This window comes from Ranitomeya imitator, chromosome 3 (assembly GCF_032444005.1).
Source record: "Ranitomeya imitator isolate aRanImi1 chromosome 3, aRanImi1.pri, whole genome shotgun sequence".
Lineage (NCBI taxonomy): Eukaryota > Metazoa > Chordata > Amphibia > Anura > Dendrobatidae > Ranitomeya > Ranitomeya imitator.
In genome coordinates this window covers 242,976,500-243,003,723 of record NC_091284.1, presented here as the reverse complement: position 1 = coordinate 243,003,723, position 27,224 = coordinate 242,976,500, and the positions used below count along the sequence as shown (strand labels likewise).

The window sequence follows — 27,224 nt, the reverse complement described above, 5'->3', positions numbered from 1 at the left end:
AGTCTCTCAATTAGATCAAGCACACAGGGCATCGGATTTGCATCACATTTGGAGACCTCATTCAGCTTGTGGTAATCATTGCAAAACCATCACTCACCGCCAGCCTTCGGCTTGAGGATGATGGGACCCGACCATCCACTTTTCCACTCTTCAATCACCCCAAAGTTTTACAGCCTCTTCACCTCATTGGCTATTACTTACTGATGTGCTTCAGGAATTCTATAGGGCCTAAGATTCACCATTACATTTTGGTCAACATGTCATGCTCAACCACCTGCATATGCTCTGGAAACTCCAAAAACAGGTCATGGTTCTGCTGCAACAGTTCCCAAAACTGTTGTCTCTGGGCTGGCATTAGAGAATCTGCAACAGTGACATCGTCCACGGTGGCTTTGGGATTGACTCCAAAGCCAAGGGGTTTCCAGTGACTCCCGATATCACGATGGCTTGAGTAAGTTTGCATGGTATATTTGGTGAGGCTTCTTTCGGCCTGGCTGGTGTACCTTCTCATTCACCTCGCTCAATTTTTCCACCTCCTCTATAAAAATAAAGATTAATATAGGGGCCTTGTCACTGGGCTAGGAACTTGCTCTCTACCATCGGGATAGGCAGCAGCATGCAGTCCCCAGGCTGGAACTGCCTCACTCTTGCTGAACGGTTATACACCGTTGCCTGTGCCTTCTATGCCTGGAGCATGGGCATTAATTTCACCATCCTCTCCTGTAACTGGGCGACATGCTCTACAATACTCTGGTGTGGCATGACCTCGGCGTCCTTGGCAATGTTGTCCAAGTGCCCTTGTGGATTTTGACCATACAGGAGCTTGAATGGCGAGAGGTAGAGGCTTGTGGAACTTCTCTAATTGAGAAAAGCAGAAATGGAAGCAGATAGTCACAGTCTCAGCCGTGTTTCTCAATGACCTTCTTGAGCTTCACCTCAAAGGTCTTATTGAAGTGCTCTACTAGGCCATCTGTCTATGGATGGTAGACTGAGGTTCACAGTTGGGCAATCTGAAGGACCTTATACAACTTCATTCATTACCTTACTCATGAAAGGGGTTCCCTGGTCTGTCAAAATCTCCTTCTGCAGACCTGTTCCTGCAAATACATGAGCAAGTTCCTGAGCAATACTCTTGGCCGAGGAGATTCTTACTGGTCCTGCTTGAGACAAAAGGGTCGCATAGTCCATGAACACTAAGATGTATTGGTGAACTCATGCATATTTAAATATAGGATCTACTAGATCCATGGCAATCCTCTCAAATGAGACCTCTAACACAGGTTGCGGAACTAGGGATCTTTGGAAGTGAGTAGAGGGAGTGGTTATCTGGCAGGTTGGGCAAGTCCTACAATAATTTAGGATCTCCTTGTAGCACCCCAGTGAATAGAATAGAATCATAGAATTGTAGAATGGTAGAGTTGGAAGGGACCTCCTGGATCAATTGGTCCAACAACCTTCTCATGCAGGATTCACTAAATCATCCCAGACCAATGTCTGTCCAGCCTCTGTTTGAAGACTTTCATGGAAGGAGAACTCACCACCTCTCGTGGCAGCCTGTTCCATTCATTGATCACCCTAACTGTCCCCCAAAAAATTTTAATACCTATTCTGTGTCTCCTCCAATTCTGTTTAATCCCATTGCTTCTAGTCTTTCTTTGTGCAAATGAGAATAAGGATGATCCTTCTACAATGTGAGAGCCCTTGAGATATTTGTAGACAGTGTGGTGAAACGCTACCTGAGTGGGTTGGGGAACATTCGCTTGGCACGGGATTTAAACACTCAGGCATAGTTTTGGATCGCCCCCAGACACAGGGCCGTGCGTTCTCGGTACCGGGCCTCTCTGGTTCGGATATGAGGCTGTCACGGTGGCTAGACCCGGTCCGCGACCCTGCTAAGGGGCGTCCAATAAAGGTGGTGCAGTATGTTAGGAGTTCGTGACGCCACCTGTGGTGTTCGTTCAGGGTGACCGACGCTGCTGTGGGGTCTGCTGGGGTGATGGAATAGCAGCTGGATGGTATACCTTCCCACAGGTGAAGTATGTCCCCAGGGCTTCCCAGTAAGGTAGATGGTGATGGTGTGAGGTGCAGGCAATAACGAGGACACAAGGTTGCAGTCTCTTTACCTCTTTACTGAAGACTTCAGGATCCTCAATCCAGAGCACGTTTAACAGGGCTATCAGAGACAGGCCGGCCTGATGGGCACTTCCAGAGTTTCCCTCGCAGATGGAAATCATTGCCCACCACTAGCGCCTGTGTGTTGTAGTCCTACCCTGCTGAGCATTCGGAATAGTCCTTACAACTGCTGTTCTCGTTCGTTCGTTCATTCTCTACAGCTCTCTCTCTCTCTTTAGTTCCAGATGTTGCTAGTTTCTCGTCCCCCAGTATGTTTTGGCTAGGATGCACCCGTATGATGGGAAGGCCTGGAGGTCTTCCGGGACCCTAGAGATGCCCCTCTCCCACTGTTGCCCCCTATGTCTTCTTAGGAAATTTAAGGTAGACAGCCAACCTATAATTAACTGTCCTGCGGAGTTTGAAGTAAGGCCTGAAGTCAGTTACTCCCGCGGTGTTCCGGCCACCGGCTACACGCCACAGTAGGATGTTGCCTCGGTCTCACGGCACAACTCCTACTGGTACTCCTTTTTGCTTGATCTCGTTTACACTGTTCCACAATATCCTTCGCTTCTTGTCTCTTTCTTAGGATACCGCCGCAAGGTAGTGCAGGCGCGGTTCCGTAACGTTCTATTCTGTTTGCTAGGCACCTGCCAGGTTCCCACGCCTGACAGGGACCCCCCTGTGTCTTCTCCCTGCAACACCCCCTGCCACGGGATGTTGCCCGAATCCAACCCAGTCAGCTTCTGACTAACTTTCTATCCAACCCCTAGTTTTACCAGTGTGAGGAGGGGCCCAATAAATAAAGCCTTTTTCTCCCCCTAGTGGCCGGAGTATGAAGTGTAATGTGTGCTGGTGATACCTGGTCAGGAGAATTCCTTCAGTGCCATCAGACGTACCATCACTCCCCTTAGTGGCAGAGTGTCATACTGCAACGACCAGGTCTCTGGGGCGCTGCAGTTTCTCGACGTAAACAGTCTTATTTGGTTTACAGTATTAAGCAACATAAACCATAAAACAAACAGTTGATTACATAGATCAACAGAACACATTTACCACCGACAGTCTGTTCCAATGGCAGATCCGTGTCTGCCCGTAACCCCTTATTGCCTGGAGTTACCTTACAGGAGCTCCGGCTCCACACACAATGCTGGTTCACAGGGGAAAGCTGCCTCACTGGGATTACCATCCTTGTGACCAGGGCACCTCGGATAGTCCAGACCCACAGTAGGAAATGTAGCTTCCCCAACACAGAAACTGTCTCAGGCTCTGTAGATGCAGCCTCTCCATGCGCATCCAGGAAGTCCAATCACAGGCACTTCCAACACACAGGCCATCAGTCCATCGTCTCACCAGGTGCTTGCAGGACTCCAGTCCATCCCAGGACAATCCAACAGCCTGACAATTCCAGGACTCACACTCTCACCAGGTGCTTGCAGGACTCCAGTCCATCCCAGGACAATCCAACACCCTGAGCATTCAGGTTCACTGTCTCTCAGATGCTTCCAGGAAGACTCTACGCACAGGAGCTTCCAACACCGACCACCAGGTCCACAGTCTCTCAGGTGCTTCCAGGAAGACTCCACTCACAGGAGCTTCCAACACCGACCATCCAGGACCTTGCACATGGACCAAACAGATCCATACACTCAGATCATGTGATCAGAACTCAGTCACATTATATGGTTGTAACAACTCCCCTAGATGGGAGTGTGTGTGGTTAACTAGTCCCGCCCAGCTCACCAGCTAACCGTATAAGCCCACCCTAATAAATAAACACAATAAACTGTTGTGGAACTATAAGTCCCAGCACAACCATATCATTTTGGGCTTACAGCGCAAAGCACCTCTGCGACACATACCGGCCATTTACAATTCTGCTGGACCTTGTCTCATCACCATAATTAGGCCTGCAAGTGCAACATGAAGCAAACACACAGCGCCCCCTGGCTGCAACATGGGTCACCGCACCACAACAGCTATTAAGTCTCCTCTCAGTCTTCTTTTTTGCAAACTAAACATTCCCAAATCCTGTAACCATTCCTCATAGGACACGGTTTGCAGACCGGTCATCATTCTGGTCACTCTTCTCTGAACTTGCTTGAGTTTTTAATGTCTTTTTTAAAATGTGGTGCCAAAAACAGGACACAGTATTCCGGGTGAGGTCTGACCAAAGAGGAGTTGAGGGAAATAATTGCTTCATGTGATCTAGACTGTATGTTTCTATTAATACATCCCAGAATTGCATTTGACTTTTCAGCTGCTGCAACACACTGTTGACTCTTGTTCAGTTTATGATCTATTAGTACAGTATACCCAATTCTTTTTCACATGTGCTGTTGCTTAGCCCTATTCCTCCCATTCTGTATATGCTTTTTTCATTTTTATTGCCCAGATGTAGTACTTTGCATTTTTCCCTCTTAAAAACCATTCTATTAGTTGCTGTCCAATGCTTCAGTTTATTTATGTCTTTTTGAATCCTCTCTCTCTCTCTTCTCTAGTGTTAGCTATCCCTCCTAGTTTTGTGTCATCAGCAAATTTAATCAGTGTACCCTCAATTCCTTCATCTAAATCATTGATAAAGATGTTGAACAATATAGGGCCCAGGACAGAACCCTGTGGTACCCCATTTGAGACATTCTTCCAACTGGATGTGCAGCCATTTACGACCATTTTTTGAGTCCGATCACTAAGCAAGTTACGAATCCACCTGACAGTTGCCTTGTCCACTCCATACTTATTTATTTTTTCAATAAGGATGGTGTGAGATATTTTGTCAAATGCTTTGAAGTTAAGATATACTATATTTACAGCATTTCCCTGAGCCACTCAGTCAGTGATTCTGTCATAGAAGGAAATTAAGTTAGTCTGACATGACTTATTAATTACAAACCCATGTTGACATTGGCTAATTAGTTAAGGCTGGGATCACACACAGCGAGATATGGCTGAGTTTCGCAGGTTAAAAACAGGCTCCGGCACCTGCACTCCAGAGCGGAGCAAGCAGCCACACAGCAATACATGGAGCTGCACGCTCCGCTCCGGAGTGCCGGTGCCAGAGCTTGCTTTTAACCTGCGAGACTCGGACGTATCTCGCTGTAGTGTGAATCCGGACTAATGTTTATCCAGATACTTACATGCAAGTTGTTTAAAAATAGGAACAACATTTGCTCTTCTCCAATCTTCTGGGACGTCTCCTGCTCTCCAAGAATTTTCAAAGATTATGGAGAGTGGTTCAAAAATTTCTTCTGCTCTCTCCTTCAGTACTCTAGGGTGTAATTCATCTGGACCTGGAGACTTGAATTAATTTATGTTAGCAAAGTGTTTCCTTGCTATCTTTCTGTTTATAGATATCCTGGATTCTTTTATTCCTTTAATAGGACAGTGAAGATCAGTTTATGTTACAATTTCTTTCTGAGACAAAACAGATGAAAAATAGGAATTTAAAACTTCGGCCTTCTCAAACATGCTTTCTTACCATTTCATCATTTTCATTCTGTAAAAATCCTATAGCATTTTTGACTTTTCTTTTACTTTTGACATATCCCCAAAATCTTTTTTTATTGCTTTTGATGTTTCTTGCAAGCATTAATTCATTGTCAGCTTTACTAATCTGATTTGTGCCCTGCAAGTTCAGCAGACAGCATTATATTCTTCTTTAGGTATACCCCCCTTTCCATTTGATGAACATTTCTTTCTTCCTTTTTAGCATGTGCTAAAAAGTTCTGTGTTCATCCATCCTGGTTTGCTTAAATGCTTCGTATTCTTCCCTCTTTTGGAATTGTTAATGATTGTGCTTTGAGAATCTCATTTTTCAAGATTTGCCATTCTTCCTGGACATTTTGTCCTTAAGGATATCCAGCCATTGGATCCTTCTGATTCTCTTTCTGAGTCCCTTTAAAATCTGACTTTCTGAAATCTAACCTTGAAGTCTTAGTCTTCACAGGTTTTCCTCCTCTAGTTATCCAAAATTCTAAACCAGCATGGTCGCTACATTCTAGGGTCCCAGCCACTCTTACTTCCTCAACCATTTCCTCCCTGTTTGTAAGGATGCCTACAATGGTGTCTTTTCGTTGTTCTCTCCTTGTATTCTTACTAGTGATGAGCGAGTATACTCGTTGCTTGGGTTTTCCCGAGCATGCCCGGGTGGTCTATGAGTTTTTGTGAGTGCTCTGAAATTTATTTTTTGTTGATGCAGCTGCATGATTTGCAGCTGCTAGACAGATTGAATACATGTGGGGATTCCCTAGCAACCAGGCAACTGCCACATGTACTCAGGCTGGCTAGCAGCAGTAAATCATGCAGCTGCATCGACAAAAACACTCACAAATACTCAGAGACCACCCGAGCATGCTCGGGAAAACCCGAGCAACGAGTATACTTGCTCATCACTAATTCTTACCCAAACCATTTCCACAGAACTCCCAGTCTGTGAAGCTTCAATCTCTGTGCAGATATATGCTTTTCTAACATACAATGTGACACCTCCTCGTTTATCATGTTTCTTGCAAATAAGTTGTATCCTTCTAGCCTTGTATTCCAATCATGTGTATTGTCCCACCAAGTTTCAGTGATTCCAATGACATCATATTTCTTCTCCTGTATTGGTAGTTCCAATTCTCCTTGTTTGTTGCCCATGCTTTGTGCATTTGTATAGAAACATTTTTGTTTTGATTGGTTTCTCTTCCTCCAAAATTTTTATTATTTAATTTCTTTTGTCTTTGTTCTTCCTTTCCACTTCTAATAGCAAAGTTCTCAATAGTATTTGTCAGGTGTGGCTTTTTCTGGCCTTTTGCTTCCCTTCCCACATTGTTCTAGTTTAAAGTTCTCCTGATGAGTGCAGCAAGGTGACTTCCAAATATATGTTTTCCAGTCTTCGTAAGGTGAACCTCATCTCTGGCAAGCAGTCCATCGTATAGGTAATTCACTCCATGATCCAGAAATTCAAATCTTTGCTGACGACACCATCGACGTAGCCAATTGTTCACCTGCAGCATCTTATTCCACCTCCTGGTTTCATGGCCATCCACTGGGAGGATGGAAGAGAAGACCACCTGTGCTCCCAGTTCTTTCACTTTCTTACCTAAGTCACTGCAGATGGTTTCCAGGTCTTTTCTTGCAGTGTCATTTGTCCCCACATGTATTAGCAGGAACTGGTGGTCGTCTGTAGGTATGAAGAGTCTTGATATCCTGTCAGACACACCTTTAATTTTTGCACCTGAAAGACAGCACATTTCTCTTGAGGTTATATCCGGCAGTGGCGTATCTAGGGGGGCAGCTGGGGCATGTGCCCCGGGCGCAGCCAGCAGGGGGGCACAGTCGGGCCGCCTGATTTGGCGGGCCGCAGTGTCTCCCCCAGCGGCTGTATTCTGTCGCCCCCGGTCTGGGAGTCAGCTGTTCTCTGTGCCGACTGTCAAGCTGACAGCCGGCACAGAGAAGCTGCAGAGCGCTGGCTCCCAACATGTGCAGAGGTACCTGGAGGGGAGCCCCTGCAGAGTGGCGGCGGTGGGCAGCGAGAAATCCCTGCAGCTCCGCTGCCCAACAATCGGTCTTCCTGCTTCCTCTTGCTTCCTCTCACACAGACGTGCCGCTGGATGACTTCATCATTCAGCGGCTGGCTGTGTCAGAGGAAGGCGATGAGATGCTGCGGCAGAGCGCGAGAAGAGGTGAGAGGGGCGTGAGAATGTGTGTATGTGAATGTGTGTGTATGTGAATGTGTGTGTGAATGTGTGTGTGAATGTGTGTATGTGTGTGTGAATGTGTGTGTGAATGTGTGTATGTGTGTGTGAATGTGTGTATGTGAATGTGTGTATGTGAATGTGTGTATATGTGAATGTGTGTGTGTATGTGACTATGTGTGTGTGTGTGAGAATGTGTGTGTGTTGTATGTGTATGTGTGTGTGTGTGTGTGGCTCAGTATTGGGTGTGTGTGTGTGTATCGCGCTGCAGGGGAATGTGCAGAGAAGTGAATGGTGTGTGTGTGGGGGGAGGAGAGGGCAATGATGGGGCTGACGGGGAGAGAGCAATGATGGGGATGGGGATGGTGGAGGAGGAGAGGGCAATGATGTGGCTGACAGGGAGAGAGCAATGATGGGGATGGTGGAGGAGGAGAGGGCAATGATGGGGCTGACGGGGAGAGAGCAATGATGCGGATGGTGGAGGAGGAGAGGGCAAAGATGGGGCTGATGGGGAGAGAGCAATGATGGGGATGGTGGAGGAGAGGGCAATGATGGGGCTGATGGGGGGCATATGTCCTTGGGGGGCGCCGAAATGAATTCTTGCCCCGGGTGCCAGAAAACCTAGATACACCTCGGATATCTGGTCTGCAGATAGCGGCCTCTGTTCCTCTCAACAGGGAATCCCCATGACCACAACTCTGCATTTCTTCTTCACAACATTTTTCTTTCTCCATCCAGGAGGACTCTGAGGGCGTACAAGGTTGTTCTTTGTGGTTAAAGTCTTATCTTGATGTATCTGTTCATCGCTCTCCTTCGTGAGAGCCTGGTACTGGTTCCTGAGCAGTATGGGTTCTGACTGCTTCCCGATCCTCCTGCTTCTCTGTGTCACATTCTTCCATTTCTCTGTTTCCTCAGGTACACTTAGAATTTCTTCTCTTTCTTTTTTTTTTAAATTCTTTATTTAGATTTTTCAGAATAACAAAGACAATAACATATAAGAACTTACATTGGCAAATAACCGCAATAATGGAACAGCGGAATTGAAAAAAGTATCTTAACTTAGTTCATTTGGTGACCAGTAAGAAGTCACTCGGAGGAGATCAGATCACGCCATTGGTTGAGAAGGCTACAGATATAAGTCCGTAAAACAGGTTAAAACTTAAAAAGATAATAGAGGCCTATAATTTACACCATAGGTAGACAACAACTATGAGAGTCAAAATGAGAAAACAAATCCAGAAAATCACCTGGTCTGATTTGGCAAGATTTATTTTGCAAATTATGGTATAAAATAAGTATTTGGTCATTAATAAAAGTTCATCCCAATATTTTGTTATATACTGTATGCTTTGTTGGCAATGACAGGTCAAACGTTTTCTGTAAGTCTTCACAAGGTTGGCACACACTGTTGGTGGTATGTTGGCCGATTCCTCCATGCAGATGTCCTCTAGAGCTGTGATGTTTTGGGCCTGTCACTGGGCAACACAGACTTTCAGCTCCCTCCAAAGGTTTTCTATGGGGTTGAGAGCTGGAGACTGGCTAGGCCACACCAGGACCTTCATATGCTTCTTATGAAGCCACTCCTTCATTGCCCTAGTGGTGTGCTTGGGATCATTATCATGTTGAAAGACCCATCCACGTTTCATCTTCAATGCCTTTACTGATGGAAGGAGGTTTGCACTCAAAATCTCATGATACATGGCCCCATTCATTCTTTCATGTACATAGATCAGTCATCCTGGTCCCTTTGCATAGAAACAGCCCCAAAGCATGATGTTGCCACACCCATGTTTCACAGTAGGTATGGTGCTCTTTGGATGCAACTCAGCATTCTGTCTTCTCCAAACATGACGAGTTTTGTTTCTACCAAACAGTTCTACTTTGGTTTCTTCTGGATAATCCAAATGCTCTCTAGCAAACTTCAGATGGGCCCAGACATGTACTGGCTTAAGCAGTGGGACACGTCTGGTACTGCAGGATCTGAGCCCTGGTGGTATAGCGTGATACTGATGGTAGCCTTTGTTACGGTGATCCCAGCTCTATGCAGGTTATTCACAAGGTCCCCCCGTGTGGTTCTAGGATTTTTGATCTCCGTTCTTGTGATTATTTTGACCCCATGGGATGAGATCTTGCGTGGAGCCCCAAATCGAGTAACATTATCAGGTCTTATATGTCTCCCATTCTCTTATTATTGCTCCTGCAGTTGATTTCATCACACCAAGCTGCTTGCCTATTGCAGATTCAGTCTTCCCAGCCTGGTGCAGGGCTACAATTTTGTTTCTGGTGTCCCTCGACAGTTCTTTGGTCTTCATCATAGTGGAGTCTGGAGTGTGACTGTTTGAGGTGGACAGATGTCTTTTATACTGATAATTTGTTCAAACATGTCCAACTACTACAGGTAATGAGTGGAGGACAGAGGAGCCACTTAAAGAAGAAGTTACAGGTCTGTGAGAGCCAGAAATCTTGCATGTTTTTAGGTGACCAAATACTTATTTTCCACCATAATTTGCAAAATAAATCTTGCCAAATCAGACAAGGTGATTTTCTGGATTTGTTTTCTCATTTTGACTCACATAGTTGTGGTCTACCTATGATGTCAATTACAGGCCTCTCTCATCTTTTTAAGTGGGAGAACTTGCACAATTGCTGTCTGACTAAATACTTTTTTCCTCACTGTATAGCAGTATGGGCGACAGATGCCACAATATATAACCATATAACAAGGATGAGGGACATATACCAGGATGGGGAACATATACGAGGATGGGAACATATACCAGGATGGGGGCTAAATACCAGGATGAGGCCATGTACCAGGATGGGGGCCATATACTAGGATAGGGGCCATATAACAGAATGAGGCCACATAACAGGATGAGAGCCATATACCAGGATGGGGTCAAATGTACCAGGATACTTATTTAAATAATTAAAAATATGGCGTGGGGACCCTCTATTCTTGATAGCCAACCTTGCTAACGCTGACACCTGAGGGTTGCAGCCCCCAATGTGAGTTTTGCGTGGCTGGTTATCAAAAATACAGGGAATCCTATCCAGGCTTTTTTAAATTATTTATTTACAGCACAGGAGCGGCTGATGAATACTCCCATCCGCTGCTCTCACTGTTATTAATGGCAGCAAGCATCAGCTGATGGGAGCTGTAGTCCCATCAGCTGACAACAGTGACCGGAGGAAAACTTTTTACCTCCGATCACAGCTGAGCACTCACGCTGTTTTCTGACAGCATGGGAAACTTGGCTCTCTGTCCGGTGGGAATGAGTTCACTGTCGATCAGAAGCGTTACGCCGGTATTTCCCATTTCCCAGCTTGGGAAACACAGGCTTTTGTGCTGTGTATGTTCGCCTATATTTGGCGATTTAATCAACAGTTAAATCTGCAAATATTGCAAATTTGGCAATCGTTAGCAAATCTGAACATTGAAATATTCGCTCATCTCTAGTCTCAATGCGTTTCCTCTGGCAGCAGAATCATCAGGAGTGACTTATGCTAAATTATGAGCTACCATCTCATCTCATTCGCACTATGTCACCGCTGATGTCGGTAGCTGTGCAGTGTGTATGGATCAGTGCTGTCTTGGCTTCAAACTTGCAGCGTTCATCACTCATCATGGCATCATTTCCGGTAGTGTCCGTGTCACTTCCGATACGTGGAGAGCATCAGCCAGCTGTGACACGCATATGTCATTTCCGGTCAGCGCAGCCTTCAGCACAGAGTTCATAGGCATGAATAAATATCAGGGGCGGTACTAGAGGGATATGAAACTGCTCCCCACAAGCCCTCTCATGTTGACACCTGAGACAGTGTGCGCATTGTCAGCTGCTCTTTTATTCAGGATGGTTATACTGTGACACCTGAGGGCTCAACAATTCTTGTGTCCTTGTGTACATGACTCTGTATAAAAGAGCATGTTAGAGAGGCAGAGTCTCTCAGAAGCAATGATAGTCAGAAGGCCACCAATCTGTGAGCAACTTTGAGTAAAGCTGTATAAAAATTTCAGAAAAATATCCCTCAAGATAAAATTGCAAAGATTTTGAATATTCCACCATCTGTAGTACATAAACTCATCAAAAGATTCTGGAGAAATCCATATGCACAAGAGACAAGGCTGATAGTCAATATTGGATATTCATGATATATGGGCCCTCAAATGGCACTGCATTAAAAACAGGCATGATTTAATAGTCATGCAAATCACTGCAAGATGCTTCCAGAAATCATTGCTTCTGGATACAATTTATATCTTGCAAAAAAGACGCCATATATCAACACAAAAAAGCCACCATCTTCTCTGGGCCAAAGCTCCCTTTAAATTGACTTTACACAAATTGGAAAACAGTTCTGTGGTTAGATTAGTCAAAATTTAAAATTCTTTAAATGGAAACCCCTGAGGTGGTGTTCTGCAGACTAAAGGGAAGAGTGACCATCCAGCCAGGGGTGAACCTAGCCACACTGCTGCCTGAGGCAAACTTCAAAACGGCTCCCCCCAAACACGTATACAGTACAGCCCCCCTATAAGGCTCCCATCTCATATACAGTCCCCCCCATACATTACATGAGTGATAACTATTGTACATTCTACAATAGGTCATAAATCAGATACGTAGTATAATCCTCCATACAGTATTCTGGGCACCACAGTGCTCCATACAGAATAATGAGCCCCATATATTGCTCCATACAGTATTGTGGGCATCGCACAGCACCCCATACAGAATAACATGCCCAATATATTGCTCCATACAGTATAATGAGCCCCATATATTGCTCCATACAGTATAATGAGCCCCACATGATGCTCCATACTGTATAATGGCAACACAGTGCTCCATACTGTATAATGGCCACACATGATTCTCCATACTGTATAATGGCCACACAGTGCTCCATACTGTATAATGGTCACACATGATGTTCCATACTGTATAATGGCCTCACATGATGCTCCATACTGTACAATGGGCCCACATGATGTTCCATACTGTGTAATGGCTACACATAGTTACTCCTACACACGCGGCTGCGCTCCGTACTCACGCGGATCCGCTCCATACACCTTGCACACACTCAGCTCTGCTCCATACACCTCATATACACACGGCTCCGCTCCATACACCTCATACACACCCTGCTCCTCTCTGTACACCTCATACACATGCAGCTCCGCTCCGTACACCTCATACACATGCGGCTCCGCTCCGTACACCTCATACACATGCGGCTCCGCTCCGTACACCTCATACACACGCGGCTCTACTCCGTACACCTCATACACACGCGGCTCCGCTCCGTACACCTCATACACACGCGGCTCTGCTCCGTACACCTCATATACACATGGCTCTGCTCTGTACACCTCAAACACACACGGCTCCACTCCGTACACCTTGTACACATTCAGCTCCGCTCCATACACCTCATACACATTCAGCTGCGCTCCATACACCTCATACACACACAGCTCAGCTCCATACACCTCGTACACATTCAGCTCGGCTCCCTACACCCCATACACACACGGGTCCGCTCCATACACCTCGTACACATTTAGCTGCGCTCCATACACCTCATACACACACAGCTCAGCTCCATACACCTCGTACACATTCAGCTCGGCTCCATACACCCCATACACACACGGCTTTGCTCCATACACCTCATACACATTCAGCTCACTCCATACACCTCATACACACACAGCTTCACTCCATACACCTCATACATGCACGGCTTCGATCCATACACCTCATAGACACACGGCTCTGCTCCATGCACCGCATACACACACGGCTCCGCTCCGTACACCTCATACACACACGGCTCCACTCCATACACCTCGTACACATTCAGCTCCACTCCATACAGCTCATACACACACGGCTCCGCTCCGTATACTTCATACACACACGGCTCCGCTCCGTACACCTCATACACACACGGCTCCGCTCCATACACCTCATACACACACGGCTCTGCTCCGTACACCTCGTACGCATTCAGCTCCGCTCCATACACTTCATACACACACGGCTCCGCTCCATACACCTCATACACACACGGCTCCGCTTCATACACCTCATACACATTCAGCTTCGCTCTATACACCTCATACACACAAGGCTCCGCTCCATACACCTCATACACACACAGCTCTGCTCCGTACACCTCATACACACACGGCTCCGCTTCATACACCTCATACACATTCAGCTTCGCTCTATACACCTCATACACACAAGGCTCCGCTCCATACACCTCGTACACATTTAGCTCCACTCCATACACCTCATACACACATGGCTCCGCTCTATACACCTCATACACACATGGCTCCGCTCTGTACACCTCGTACGCATTCAGCTCCGCTCCAAACACCTCATACACACACGGCTCCGCTCCATACACCTCGTACACATTCAGCTCCGCTCCATACAGCTCATACACACACGGCTCCGCTCCGTATACTTCATACACACACGGCTCCGCTCCATACACCGCATACACACGGCTCTGCTCCATACGCCGCATACACACACGGCTCCGCTCCGTACACCTCATACACCTCATACACACACAGCTCTGCTCCGTACACCTCGTACGCATTCAGCTCCGCTCCATACACTTCATACACACACGGCTCTGCTCCATACACCTCATACACACACGGTTCCGCTCCGTACACCTCGTACACATTCAGCGCCGCTCCATACACCTCATACACACACGGCTCCACTCCATACAACTCGTACACATTCAGCTCCGCTCCATACAGCTCATACACACATGGCTCCGCTCCGCATACTTCATACACACACGGCTCCGCTCCATACACCGCATACACACGGCTCTGCTCCATACACCGCATACACACACGGCTCCGCTCCGTACACCTCATACACACACGGCTCCGCTCCATACACCTCATACACACACGGCTCTGCTCCATACACCTCGTACACCTTCAGCTTCGCTCCGTACTCCTCATACACACACAGCTCTGCTACATCCACACTGTAAACCCCTCCTGACCCCACACATAAGGCAGCTTACCATGGCAACCAGCACAGCAGATTCCGGCAAGCCATGGAGGTCCAGATCATGTGACCCCTGACTCCTCCCCTCCTTTGACCTCATCACAGGTCCTGTTTGCACAGAGCAGTGAATATGTGGTGTGTAATGAACAGGTGATTCAGAACCACAATGGACCTAGTGGTTAAGAGCACACAAGTGACCTGTTTAGTTACTAAATAGGACGAGCTCTGAGACGTGGGAACTCTGCTGACCGCAATCCCTGATCCTGTCATACCACACTAAAGGTAGCCGTGGAGCGCTCCTGACCAGAACCTAGGCGCCTCGTCACAGCCTGAGAAACTAGCTAGCCCTGAAGATAGAAAAATAAGCCTACCTTGCCTCAGAGAAATTCACCAAAGGAAAAGGCAGCCCCCCACATATAATGACTGTGAGTAAGATGAAAATACAAACACAGAGATGAAATAGATTTAGCAAAGTGAGGCCCGACTTACTGAATCGACCGAGGATAGGAAAGATAGCTTTGCGGTCAGCACAAAAACCTACAAACAACCACGCAGAGGGGACAAAAAGACCCTCCGCACCGACTAACGGTACGGAGGTGCTCCCTCTGCGTCTCAGAGCTTCCAGCAAGCAAGAAAAACCAATATAGCAAGCTGGACAGAAAAAATAGGAAACAAAAGTAACATAAGCAAAACTTAGCTCATGCAAGGCAGACAGGCCACAGGAACGATCAAGGAGATTGCAAGGCCAATACTGGAACATTGACTGGAGGCCAGGAACAAAGAACTAGGTGGAGTTAAGTAGAGCAGGACCTAACGACTTAACCTTGTCACCAGAGGAAGGAAACTCAGAAGCCGCAGCCCCACTCACATCCACCAGAGGAAGCTCATAGACAGAACCAGCCGAAGTACCACTCATGACCACAGGAGGGAGATTGACCACAGAATTCACAACAGTACCCCCCCCTTGAGGAGGGGTCACCGAACCCTCACCAGAGCCCCCAGGCCGACCAGGATGAGCCAAATGAAAGGCACGAACCAGATCGGCAGCATGAACATCAGAGGCAAAGACCCAGGAATTATCTTCCTGACCATAACCCTTCCACTTAACCAGGCACTGGAGTTTCCGTCTCGAAATACAAGAATCCAAAATCTTCTCCACTATATACTCCAACTCCCCCTCAACCAAAACCGGGGCAGGAGGATCAACGGATGGAACCACAGGTGCCACGTATCTCCGCAACAATGACCTATGGAACACGTTATGGATGGAAAAAGAAGCTGGAAGGGTCAAACGAAAAAACACAGGATCAAGAACCTCAGAAATCCTATACGGACTAATGAAACGAGGCTTAAACTTAGGAGAAGAAACTTTCATAGGGATATAACGAGATGACAACCAAACCAAATCCCCAACACGAAGTCGGGGACCCACACAGCGCCTGCGGTTAGCGAAACGCTGAGCCTTCTCCTGAGAAAATGTCAAATTGTCCACCACATGAGTCCAAATCTGCTGCAACCTATCCACCACAGTATCCACGCCAGGACAGTCAGAAGACTCAACCTGCCCTGAAAAGAAACGAGGATGGAAGCCGGAATTGCAGAAAAACGGCGAAACCAAAGTAGCCGAGCTGGCCCGATTATTAAGGGCGAACTCAGCCAAAGGCAAAAAGGACACCCAATCATCCTGATCGGCAGAAACAAAACATCTCAGATATGTTTCCAAGGTCTGATTAGTTCGTTCGGTTTGGCCATTTGTCTGAAGATGGAAAGCTGAGGAAAAAGACAAATCAATGCCCATCCTAGCACAAAAGGCTCGCCAAAACCTCGACACAAACTGGGAACCTCTGTCAGAAACGATGTTCTCCGGAATACCATGTAAACGAACCACTTGCTGGAAGAACAATGGCACCAAATCAGAGGAGGAGGGCAATTTAGACAAGGGTACCAAATGGGCCATCTTAGAAAAGCGATCACAAACAACCCAAATGACCGACATTTTTTAAGAGACGGGGAGATCCGAAATAAAATCCATAGAGATATGTGTCCAGGGCCTCTTCGGGACTGGCAAGGGCAAAAGCAACCCACTGACACGAGAACAGCAGGGCTTAGCCCGAGCACAAATCCCACAGGACTGCACAAATGAACGCACATCCCGCGACAGAGACGGCCACCAAAAGGATCTAGCCACCAAATCTCTGGTACCAAAGATTCCAGGATGACCAGCCAACACCGAACAATGAACCTCAGAGATAACTCTACTCGTCCATTTATCAGGGACAAACAGTTTCTCCGCTGGGCAACGGTCAGGTCTATTAGCCTGAAATTTTTGTAGCACCCGCCGCAAATCAGGGGAGATGGCAGACAAAATTACCCCCTCCTTGAGAACACTTGCCGGCTCAGACAAACCTGGAGAGTCGGGCACAAAACTCCTAGACAGGGCATCCGCCTTCACATTTTTAGAGCCCGGAAGGTACGAAACCACAAAGTCAAAACGTGAGAAAAACAGCGACCAACGAGCCTGTCTAGGATTCAACCGCTTGGCTGACTCGAGATAAATCAAGTTCTTGTGATCAGTCAAGACCACCACGCGATGCTTAGCTCCTTCAAGCCAATGACGCCACTCCTCCAATGCCCACTTCATGGCCAGCAACTCACGATTGCCAACATCATAATTACGCTCAGCAGGCGAAAACTTCCTGGAAAAGAAGGCGCATGGCTTCATCACCGAGCCATCAGAACTTCTTTGCGACAAAACAGCCCCTGCTCCAATCTCAGAAGCATCAACCTCAACCTGGAACGGGAGCGAAACATCTGGTAGGCACAACACAGGGGCAGAGGAAAAACGACGCTTCAACTCTTGAAAAGCTTCCACAGCAGCCGAAGACCAATTGACCACATCAGCACCCTTCTTGGTTAAATCAGTCAACGGTTTAGCAATACAAGAAAAATTATTGATGAAGCGACGATAAAAATTAGCAAAGCCCAGGAACTTTTGCAGACTCTTCAGAGATGTCGGCTGAGTCCAATCATGAATGGCTTGAACTTTAACAGGGTCCATCTCAATAGTAGAAGGGGAAAAAAATGAAACCCAAAAATGAAACCTTCTGAACACCAAAGAGACACTTAGACCCCTTCACAAACAAAGAATTCGCACGCAGGATCTGGAACACCATTCTGACCTGCTTCACGTGAGACTCCCAATCATCCGAGAAGACCAAAATATCATCCAAGTATACAATCAGGAATTTATCCAGGTACTCTCGGAAGATGTCATGCATAAAGGACTGAAACACTGATGGAGCATTAGAAAGCCCGAATGGCATCACCAGGTACTCAAAATGGCCCACGGGCGTATTAAATGCTGTTTTCCATTCATCGCCCCTTTTAATACGCACAAGATTATACGCACCACGAAGATCTATCTTGGTGAACCAACTAGCCCCCTTAATCCGAGTGAACAAATCAGACAGCAAGGGCAAGGGGTACTGAAATTTGACCGTGATTTTATTTAGAAGGCGGTAATCAATACAAGGTCTCAGCGAACCATCCTTCTTGGCCACAAAAAAGAACCCTGCTCCCAATGGTGATGACGACGGGCGAATATGACCCTTCTCCAAGGATTCCTTTACGTAACTCCGCATAGCGGCGTGCTCAGGTACAGACAAATTAAACAGTCGACCTTTAGGAAACTTTCTACCAGGAATCTAATCGATAGCACAATCACAATCCCTATGCGGAGGTAGGGCACTGGACTTGGGCTCATCAAATACATCCTGGTAATCTGACAAGAACTCTGGGACCTCAGAAGGGGTGGATGATGAAATAGACAGAAATGGAACATCACCATGTACCCCCTGACAACCCCAGCTGGACACAGACATTGATTTCCAATCCAATACTGGATTATGGACTTGTAGCCATGGCAACCCCAACACGACCACATCATGCAGATTATGCAACACCAAAAAGCAAATATCCTCCTGATGCGCAGGAGCCATGCACATGGTCAGCTGGGTCCAATACTGAGGCTTATTCTTGGCCAAAGGCGTAGCATCAATTCCTCTCAATGGAATAGGATGCTGCAAGGGCTCCAAGGAAAACCCACAGCGCCTAGCGTACTCCAAGTCCATCAAATTCAGGGCAGCGCCTGAATCCACAAATGCCATGACGGAATAGGATGACAAAGCGCAGATCAAAGTAACTGACAAAAGAAATTTCGACTGTACAGTACCAATGGTGGCAGACCTAGCGGACCGCTTAGTGCGCTTAGGACAATCGGAGATAGTATGAGTGGAATCACCACAATAAAAACACAGCCCATTCTGACGTCTGTGTTCTTGCCGTTCAGCTCTGGTCAAAGTCCTATCGCACTGCTCACGCAAGCGTCGACCGATCTGAATAGCCAAAGACATAGACTCATTCAAACCAGCAGGCATAGGAAATCCCACCATGACATCCTTAAGGGCTTCAGAGAGACCCTTTCTGAAAATTGCTGCCAGCGCGCATTCATTCCATTGAGTGAGCACAGACCACTTCCTAAACTTCTGACAATATATCTCTACCTCATCCTGACCCTGACACAGAGCCAGCAAATTTTTCTCTGCCTGATCCACTGAATTAAGCTCATCATACAGCAATCCGAGCGCCAGAAAAAACGCATCAATATTACATAATGCCGGATCTCCTGGCGCAAGAGAAAATGCCCAATCTTGAGGGTCGCCGCGTAATAAAGAAATAATGATCTTTACTTGTTGAACTGGGTCACCAGAGGAGCGGGGTTTCAAAGCCAGAAATAATTTACAATTATTTTTGAAATTCAGGAATTTAGCTCTATCTCCAGAAAATAACTCAGGAATAGGAATTTTAGGTTCTAACATAGGATTCTGTACCACTAAATCTTGAATGTTCTGTACACTTATAGCGAGATTATCCATCAAAGAGGACAGAGCTTGAATGTCCATCACAACACCTGTGTTCTGAACCACCCAAATGTCTAGGGGAAAAGAGAGACAAAACACAGTGCAAAGAAAAAAAAATGGTATCAGAACTTCCCTTTTCCCTCTATTGAGAAGCATTAGTACTTTTGGCCTCCAGTACTGTTATGAACAGGTGATTCAGAACCACAATGGACCTAGTGGTTAAGAGCACACAAGTGACCTGTTTAGTTACTAAATAGGACGAGCTCTGAGACGTGGGAACTCTGCTGACCGCAATCCCTGATCCTGTCATACCACACTAAAGGTAGCCGTGGAGCGCTCCTGACCAGAACCTAGGCGCCTCGTCACAGCCTGAGAAACTAGCTAGCCCTGAAGATAGAAAAGTAAGCCTACCTTGCCTCAGAGAAATTCCCCAAAGGAAAAGGCAGCCCCCCACATATAATGACTGTGAGTAAGATGAAAATACAAACACAGAGATGAAATAGATTTAGCAAAGTGAGGCCCGACTTACTGAATAGTCCGAGGATAGGAAAGATAGCTTTGCGGTCAGCACAAAAACCTACAAACAACCACGCAGAGGGGACAAAAAGACCCTCCGCACCGACTAATGGTACGGAGGTGCTCCCTCTGCGTCTCAGAGCTTCCAGCAAGCAAGAAAAACCAATATAGCAAGCTGGACGGAAAAAATAGGAAACAAAAGTAACATAAGCAAAACTTAGCTCATGCAAGGCAGACAGGCCACAGGAACGATCCAGGAGATAGCAAGGCCAATACTTGAACATTGACTGGAGGCCAGGAACAAAGAACTAGGTGGAGTTAAGTAGAGCAGCACCTAACGACTTAACCTCGTCACCTGAGGAAGGAAACTCAGAAGCCGCAGCCCCACTCACATCCACCAGAGGAAGCTCATAGACAGAATCAGCCGAAGTACCACTCATGACCACAGGAGGGAGCTTGACCACAGAATTCACAACAGTGGTGTGCTGCTCTGCGGGTGCAGGGATGACCGGCTGATATTGCACACCGTGGGTTGTGACTAACCTAACGGTTAGGTTGTGGGTTGTGAGCAGGGGCGCACGCACCGCACTAGTGACACTCAGCAAATGTCAGGGATTATGGAGAGTCGGCACCAGGTGTTCTGACCGCCGGTCTGCCGCTCCCTGTCTTTCAGTGATGACTGCTGCCTGAAGCAAAGGGCTCAACTTGCCCCATGATAGCTGCGCCCCTGCATCCAGCTCAATTCAGCACACAGTTTAAATTTCTTTGCAAATATGCAGCTGCACAGAAAATGCAGACTCAGAAGTACAATGAAACAAGCGGTTGTTTAATAACTACATAGAATTCAGAGGGTGAACATGCAATATCAAGTAATAAATAATTAGAAAGTTACTGGCTATGAATTATAACAAAATTCTTGAGGTCTTTGTCTACCTATCAGTTATTGTCTGTCCCTAACTCTGCCCCTATAGCTCTAACCACTGATCTATAAAATAAAAATACTGGCACTACCATGCTTAGAGGTGTGACTAATCCTCAACTAAGGATTCTCTAACTTCTCTTAGTACAGATAACATCTGACTTATGGAAGCAGATTTAGTAATATTAAGGAGTATAAGCTGGTTCATCTACTTTCACAGTCTGAGTTGGATCAATAATGGCCTCTTCTCAGCCTCTCAGTCCTCCAATAGTGGTACTGCTCCAGGACCTAATAGAACCAACTCTCAACTCCTGCTTGACCACAAACTTGCATTGTAGGTTCAGTTCAGTTTATCAGGCCACCGTGCCTGTTGCTTACTCGATCGGGTGGGTCCTGAAGCAATCTCAATCAGAAGTTCTATACCATTGATCATGCCTTCGTGCTTGTTGCTCAACCGATCAGGACAATCAAACTTCTTGCTCTTCAAATAGGCTCTACATCCCTAGACTAATTCACCACAGATAACGTTTTGCTGGCTTTCCATAGTTCAGCAAAATGGTGGCCGCAATTGACTGCCATTATGCTGATTTCATGTACAGTGAATTACAAAAAAAATGTAATTTGGAAGGTACGAGTTTTGTAAAAATTGAGTAAAATTAAACTCTACTCGAATAAATTCACTCATATCATCATTAGGCACAGTTGCTTGAAAGAGACCTGAGTAGTGTCAAATGATTGATCTTAGTAATTGTTTCAGTTAGCCTTTAAAAGTTATCAGCCACTGATGACTTTCAATTTAGACTAAATCTCTACATTTTTTGACCATATTTTCTATAGAATTTGAATAATCCATTGAGTTCTGTGGTTTATGGCTTTAAATCACCCGTTGAGCTATTTTGAGAAGTCCAAAGAATTGCTCTATTTTTGGGCCTACATCTAAGCCTTTGTTGCAGTTTTTGATTAGTAGCAATAATCACTAATGGACTGATGGCAGAAAAAGAACAAGCAAGCATTATCCTAGCATCATTCATGTCAGAAATTACATTAGACATAGTCAGTGTATAAATCCACATGGAGTTATCCAGGCCAAAGAGGACAACATATAATGCAACAAGCATGATGACTGCTCTTGAAGCTTTGTATTCCACTGATTTCCTTTTCCTTTTGTCTAAGCTCCTAATTTCTCTTACAGACCTTTCATGGTTTATCAATAGGTATACTATGTAGCCACTTGTCAATGTCATTAGCCCCACAAAAATGAAATCTCTCGAGGCCATAAATGCACCATTTAGAATATAAGAGAAATAATTTTTAAAATCAATATTGCAGAAAACCACATGAAGTGTGAATGGAGAGGTTGTGAAATTCCCTTTGGCTCGTGATATAGACATGCTGTACGGGTACATTATGAGAATAATAAGCCATACTGTGGATATGATGATAGACATGTTTTGTGAAACCTTTTGCTTCAGAAAAAGCCACCCTCTAGAGTTTGGGGCAATAAGAATGCACTGGTGACAGCTTAGCATACTAGTGATGGCGATACACATGGCTCTGCTCACTCTGTAGGTGTATATAATCAGCATGCACTCTGCATCGCTAAGTAAATTATTCAGTCCAATTGCCTCCAAAGACTGAGGTAAAACTCGAGAAAAGAGAACAAGAAGGTTTGCCAGAGCCAAAACGACAAGCATGATATTTGCTGGAAGAAGCTTCTTTTCTATGATCTTCAAACAAATAAACTGAATCAAGATGAAGACATTCCCTGGTATACCGATAACCATCAAGAAGAGAAAGCCTGCAGCTTTAAGAAGGACTCGAGGATTCATCATATAGCAGTTATCAGATATCTGAGGGGAGAAAATAATATTAAAACATGACTAAGTGGACTTTTATGAATCGAGTCAGTAGTAAGTAACTTTCGTGCTCCACACACGGTTTCCACCTAGTATTGTAACTGTGATGGTATGGTTCTGATTAAGGACCAAATTTACGCCTTTCAGAAAACTTGGTCAAACATTTCAATTAGTGATTCTTACATTTTTCACAAATTCATAATTTGAAATGTTATAAAAAATTTCTTTTGTTGTTTTGCTAGTTTTCTGATTTTTACACTAATGTGGTTTTTTTGAAAATTTGGGGCAAATTTACTCTAGTGTCCTCTTGGAATGATTTTATCTATGATAGTTTTTTGGCACAATGGCTATTGTTTTCTTGTGAAAACTTGCAAAGCCTGTCAAAAACAAGAAAATTATTATTTTTTCTTTCATAAAGTCGTTTTGTAAAATTCAGTGTAAAAAATGAAGAAAACCACAAGAAAAAACGAAAAATGAATTTAAAAATGCAAATTATATATTGCATTTGTCTAAACAAAACTGGGAACAGATACTGACTTTGCTTCATTTTTTGACACAGTTTCACAGACTATGGCGGCTGCTTAAAAAGAGGACCTAAGATTAATTTAAATATCTACTGCATACATTAATTAGTTATATATATATAAATAATAATTAATGAATAAAGTTTTTCACTTAAATTACTGAAGCTTTTGTCAACTGTGATATAGTAAAGCAAAGTGCTCCAGATCAAAGGAATAAGTAAAGAAAGCAATTAAGGAAAAATACTTTGCTCAGTTTTTGATTTGATTAACCTATTTTTGTTTTGAAGACCGGGAGAAACATCAGTTATATAAAGTTTTGGTTACATTTAATACAAATCAAATTTATTTTGAAAAACTTTTCTGAGATCAATTTAATTAACATATTAACACATTTGTTATTTGCAAAAAGTGCGTGATTTAGTTAATAACCACATAAAATTTAGTGCCCTATTATCATGGTGCTAGCTTTTCATTTATAATTTGGGAATTAAAAAAAAAATAACAATAAAAACTTTAAATATCTTTTTTCAAACATTTGTTCTTTGAATATTATGTTTTTCTGTTCTGGCCAAACGCAATATTTAATAAGTCCTAATTCTTTATTAGGAAAAAGGATGTGGTTTACAGCTGCTTGTAATAAAATTTGCAGTGATATCCACAGCATGCAGTAAATTCATATATTGTAGGAGATGATTACAAACCTATAGTATCTGATAATGTAACCAATGTATTTTCTTGGTGGCATGTGCATCAGATTTCTTAAAATTTCACTTACGTCACAGTTAAACACATTAACCTAGATCGTCTTTCTAATTATTCTATTAGCGGTCTAACTGTTATAACCAATGACTATTTTAGAGAAGCCATTTACAATAATAGTGGTTATGGTATTCACATTTAGCTACTTAAAACTAAATAAACTCATGTGGGAAGTAGTAATAAAGCTGCAAGTCACAAGTCAAGCCGCCATCTATCTTTTTACCCATAACCATTCCAATATCTATAGTGCTCCAGTGCAATCATCTTGGGCTCTTCAAGACCTGCATGCAACTATTGATGGTAGAACCAAATTGATGGTAGAACCAAATTGTACAATGTTATTACCTTGGGAATAGAGAAAAATCTACTAAAAGTGACTGTAAATCTATGCTTTTATAACTCAGCAGTAAGATGTCCACATAGAATCATAGACTCGTAGAATGTTAGACTTGGAAGGGACCTCCAGGGTCATCGTGCCCAACCGCCTGCTCAATGTCCAAGGAATATTGCAGATTCATAGCAATGTGTTGTCAAATAAGTGCAGTGTGGTAATTAGCTATGGAGAATACTACAATATGTATGACTGTCCCTAAACCCAATATTTCAATAAAAAGTATATTAGCATTTTTAATACCAGATTTTTGGCTATGAACCGCTAGTCAAGCATTCACTTTCACATTTTTCTCATTTATTAGCGTCCTTGCGAACTGTTGTAATATATACTTGCTTTTCCACTCCAGATTCATTCATTGCTTTATATTCACATAGGGATTTAGGTTCAAAATCTTCCAGTTTTTTCCACAGAGGTTTCTATACAACATAGTATATAGATGGTTAGTCATGGGTTCTGTCCTATGAAAGACATAAAATAATGAGTTGGTTATTGATGCAAGCAATCTTTTATTATCTTCCTCTGAATAAAATGAAGCTTAATTAAACTTAATTTGGCCCAAATGTCTTCACAACATCTTGCAAAAGACATAGAAATAACCCAATACAGAAAAATATAGCATACATTTTCTCCACACTGTGTTGACCTTATCTTACCTTACATCAATCTGTACCAATTATGGAAGAGCACTAAATTAGCAAACCATTGACATTTATATACATTGTTGTTGCCCGGTAATGATCCACGAGGAATTAATTATGCTACATCATTTAGTAAATGAATGACTGTGAAAGCCTTTAATCCTTGACTAGCATAATCCTAATTAACATTAAACTAATCTTGTTAGCTTGATTAAAAAGACAATAATTACTTTCCAGTATTATGATTATTTTTTTTGAGAAGTACTCATGCCAAAAAGTTAAAAGTGCTATTAAATTGAGATATTGCTAATAGTATATGGATGACTTTTTTCTTGTATTGGATTTCGGTAGAAAATATAGTAAAAGAAAACTAACATAATTTCAAACTATACAAACCAAGAAAGAGTATTAGGAACATGCAGACCAAATATTAACATATATAATTTATTAAATCTTCTAAATAAAGTGCAATTGTTAACAACATAGTATAAAAAGAGAAAAAAAGAGCAAAGAAAAAAGTTGTAGAACTCCTTTAACACATTTTTCTTCGCTATTCTATACATGTTCAACAAGATAGCAGATTTACCATTGGTAGTGTTAGGAATTGTGGTTCCATTCACCCATCTGGGAACAGATCGGGTCGAGTGCTATACTACAGGTCCTTCTCAAAAAATTAGCATATAGTGTTAAATTTCATTATTTACCATAATGTAATGATTACAATTAAACTTTCATATATTATAGATTCATTATCCACCAACTGAAATTTGTCAGGTCTTTTATTGCTTTAATACTGATGATTTTGGCGTACAACTCCTGATAACCCAAAAAACCTGTCTCAATAAATTAGCATATCAAGAAAAGATTCTCTAAACGACCTATTACCCTAATCTTCTGAATCAACTAATTAACTCTAAACACATGCAAAAGATACCTGAGGCTTTTATAAACTCCCTGCCTGGTTCATTACTCAAAACCCCCATCATGGGTAAGACTAGCGACCTGACAGATGTCAAGAAGGCCATCATTGACACCCTCAAGCAAGAGGGTAAGACCCAGAAAGAAATTTCTCAACAAATAGGCTGTTCCCAGAGTGCTGTATCAAGGCACCTCAATGGTAAGTCTGTTGGAAGGAAACAATGTGGCAGAAAACGCTGTACAACGAGAAGAGGAGACCGGACCCTGAGGAAGATTGTGGAGAAGGACCGATTCCAGACCTTGGGGAACCTGAGGAAGCAGTGGACTGAGTCTGGTGTGTTAACATCCAGAGCTACCGTGCACAGGCGTGTGCAGGAAATGGGCTACAGGTGCCGCATTCCCCAGGTAAAGCCACTTTTGAGCTACAGAGAAGCAGCACTGGACTGTTGCTAAGTGGTCCCAAGTACTTTTTTCTGATGAAAGCAAATTTTGCATGTCATTCGGAAATCAAGGTGCCAGAGTCTGGAGGAAGACTGGGGAGAAGGAAATGCCAAAATGCCTGAAGTCCAGTGTCAAGTACCCACAGTCAGTGATGGTGTGGGGTGCCATGTCAGCTGCTGGTGTTGGTCCACTGTGTTTCATCAAGGGCAGGGTCAATGCAGCTAGCTATCAGGAGATTTTGGAGCACTTCATGCTTCCATCGGCTGAAATGCTTTATGGAGATGAAGATTTCATTTTTCAGCACGACCTGGCACCTGCTCACAGTGCCAAAACCACTGGTAAATGGTTTACTGACCATGGTATTACTGTGCTCAATTGGCCTGCCAACTCTCCTGACCTGAACCCCATAGAGAATCTGTGGGATATTGTGAAGAGAAAGTTGAGAGACGCAAGACCCAACACTCTGGATGAGCTTAAGGCCGCTATTGAAGCATCCTGGGC

At 44.3% G+C, this 27,224-nt stretch overlaps 1 protein-coding gene across 1 annotated transcript; it reads right to left on the bottom strand.

Annotated features, from left to right (window-relative positions):
• Positions 1 to 681: 681 nt before the first annotated feature.
• LOC138671592 (olfactory receptor class A-like protein 1) lies at positions 682 to 23,022 on the bottom strand. Its single transcript, XM_069759769.1, has 4 exons — positions 22,128 to 23,022; positions 7,193 to 7,327; positions 1,042 to 1,157; positions 682 to 858 (listed from the first exon to the last, which is right to left on the bottom strand). The coding sequence occupies exons 1-4, from the start codon at positions 23,020 to 23,022 to the stop codon at positions 682 to 684; spliced, it is 1,323 nt and encodes a 440-aa protein (XP_069615870.1).
• Between the last annotated feature and the right edge of the window lie 4,202 nt (positions 23,023 to 27,224).

What these genes read in the sequence shown, in the direction of transcription:
- LOC138671592 (XM_069759769.1), bottom strand. Translation starts at nt 23,022, where the DNA reads ATGAATCCTCGAGTCCTTCTTAAAGCTGCAGGCTTTCTCTTCTTGATG. An exon ending in ACTGCAACAAAGGCTTAGAT is followed by an intron (nt 7,328 to 22,127) that starts GTAGGCCCAAAA and finishes GCTGTCTTTCAG; the next exon opens with GTGCAAAAATTAAAGGTGTG. An exon ending in GAACCCCTTTCATGAGTAAG is followed by an intron (nt 859 to 1,041) that starts GTAATGAATGAA and finishes TTTCTCAATTAG; the next exon opens with AGAAGTTCCACAAGCCTCTA.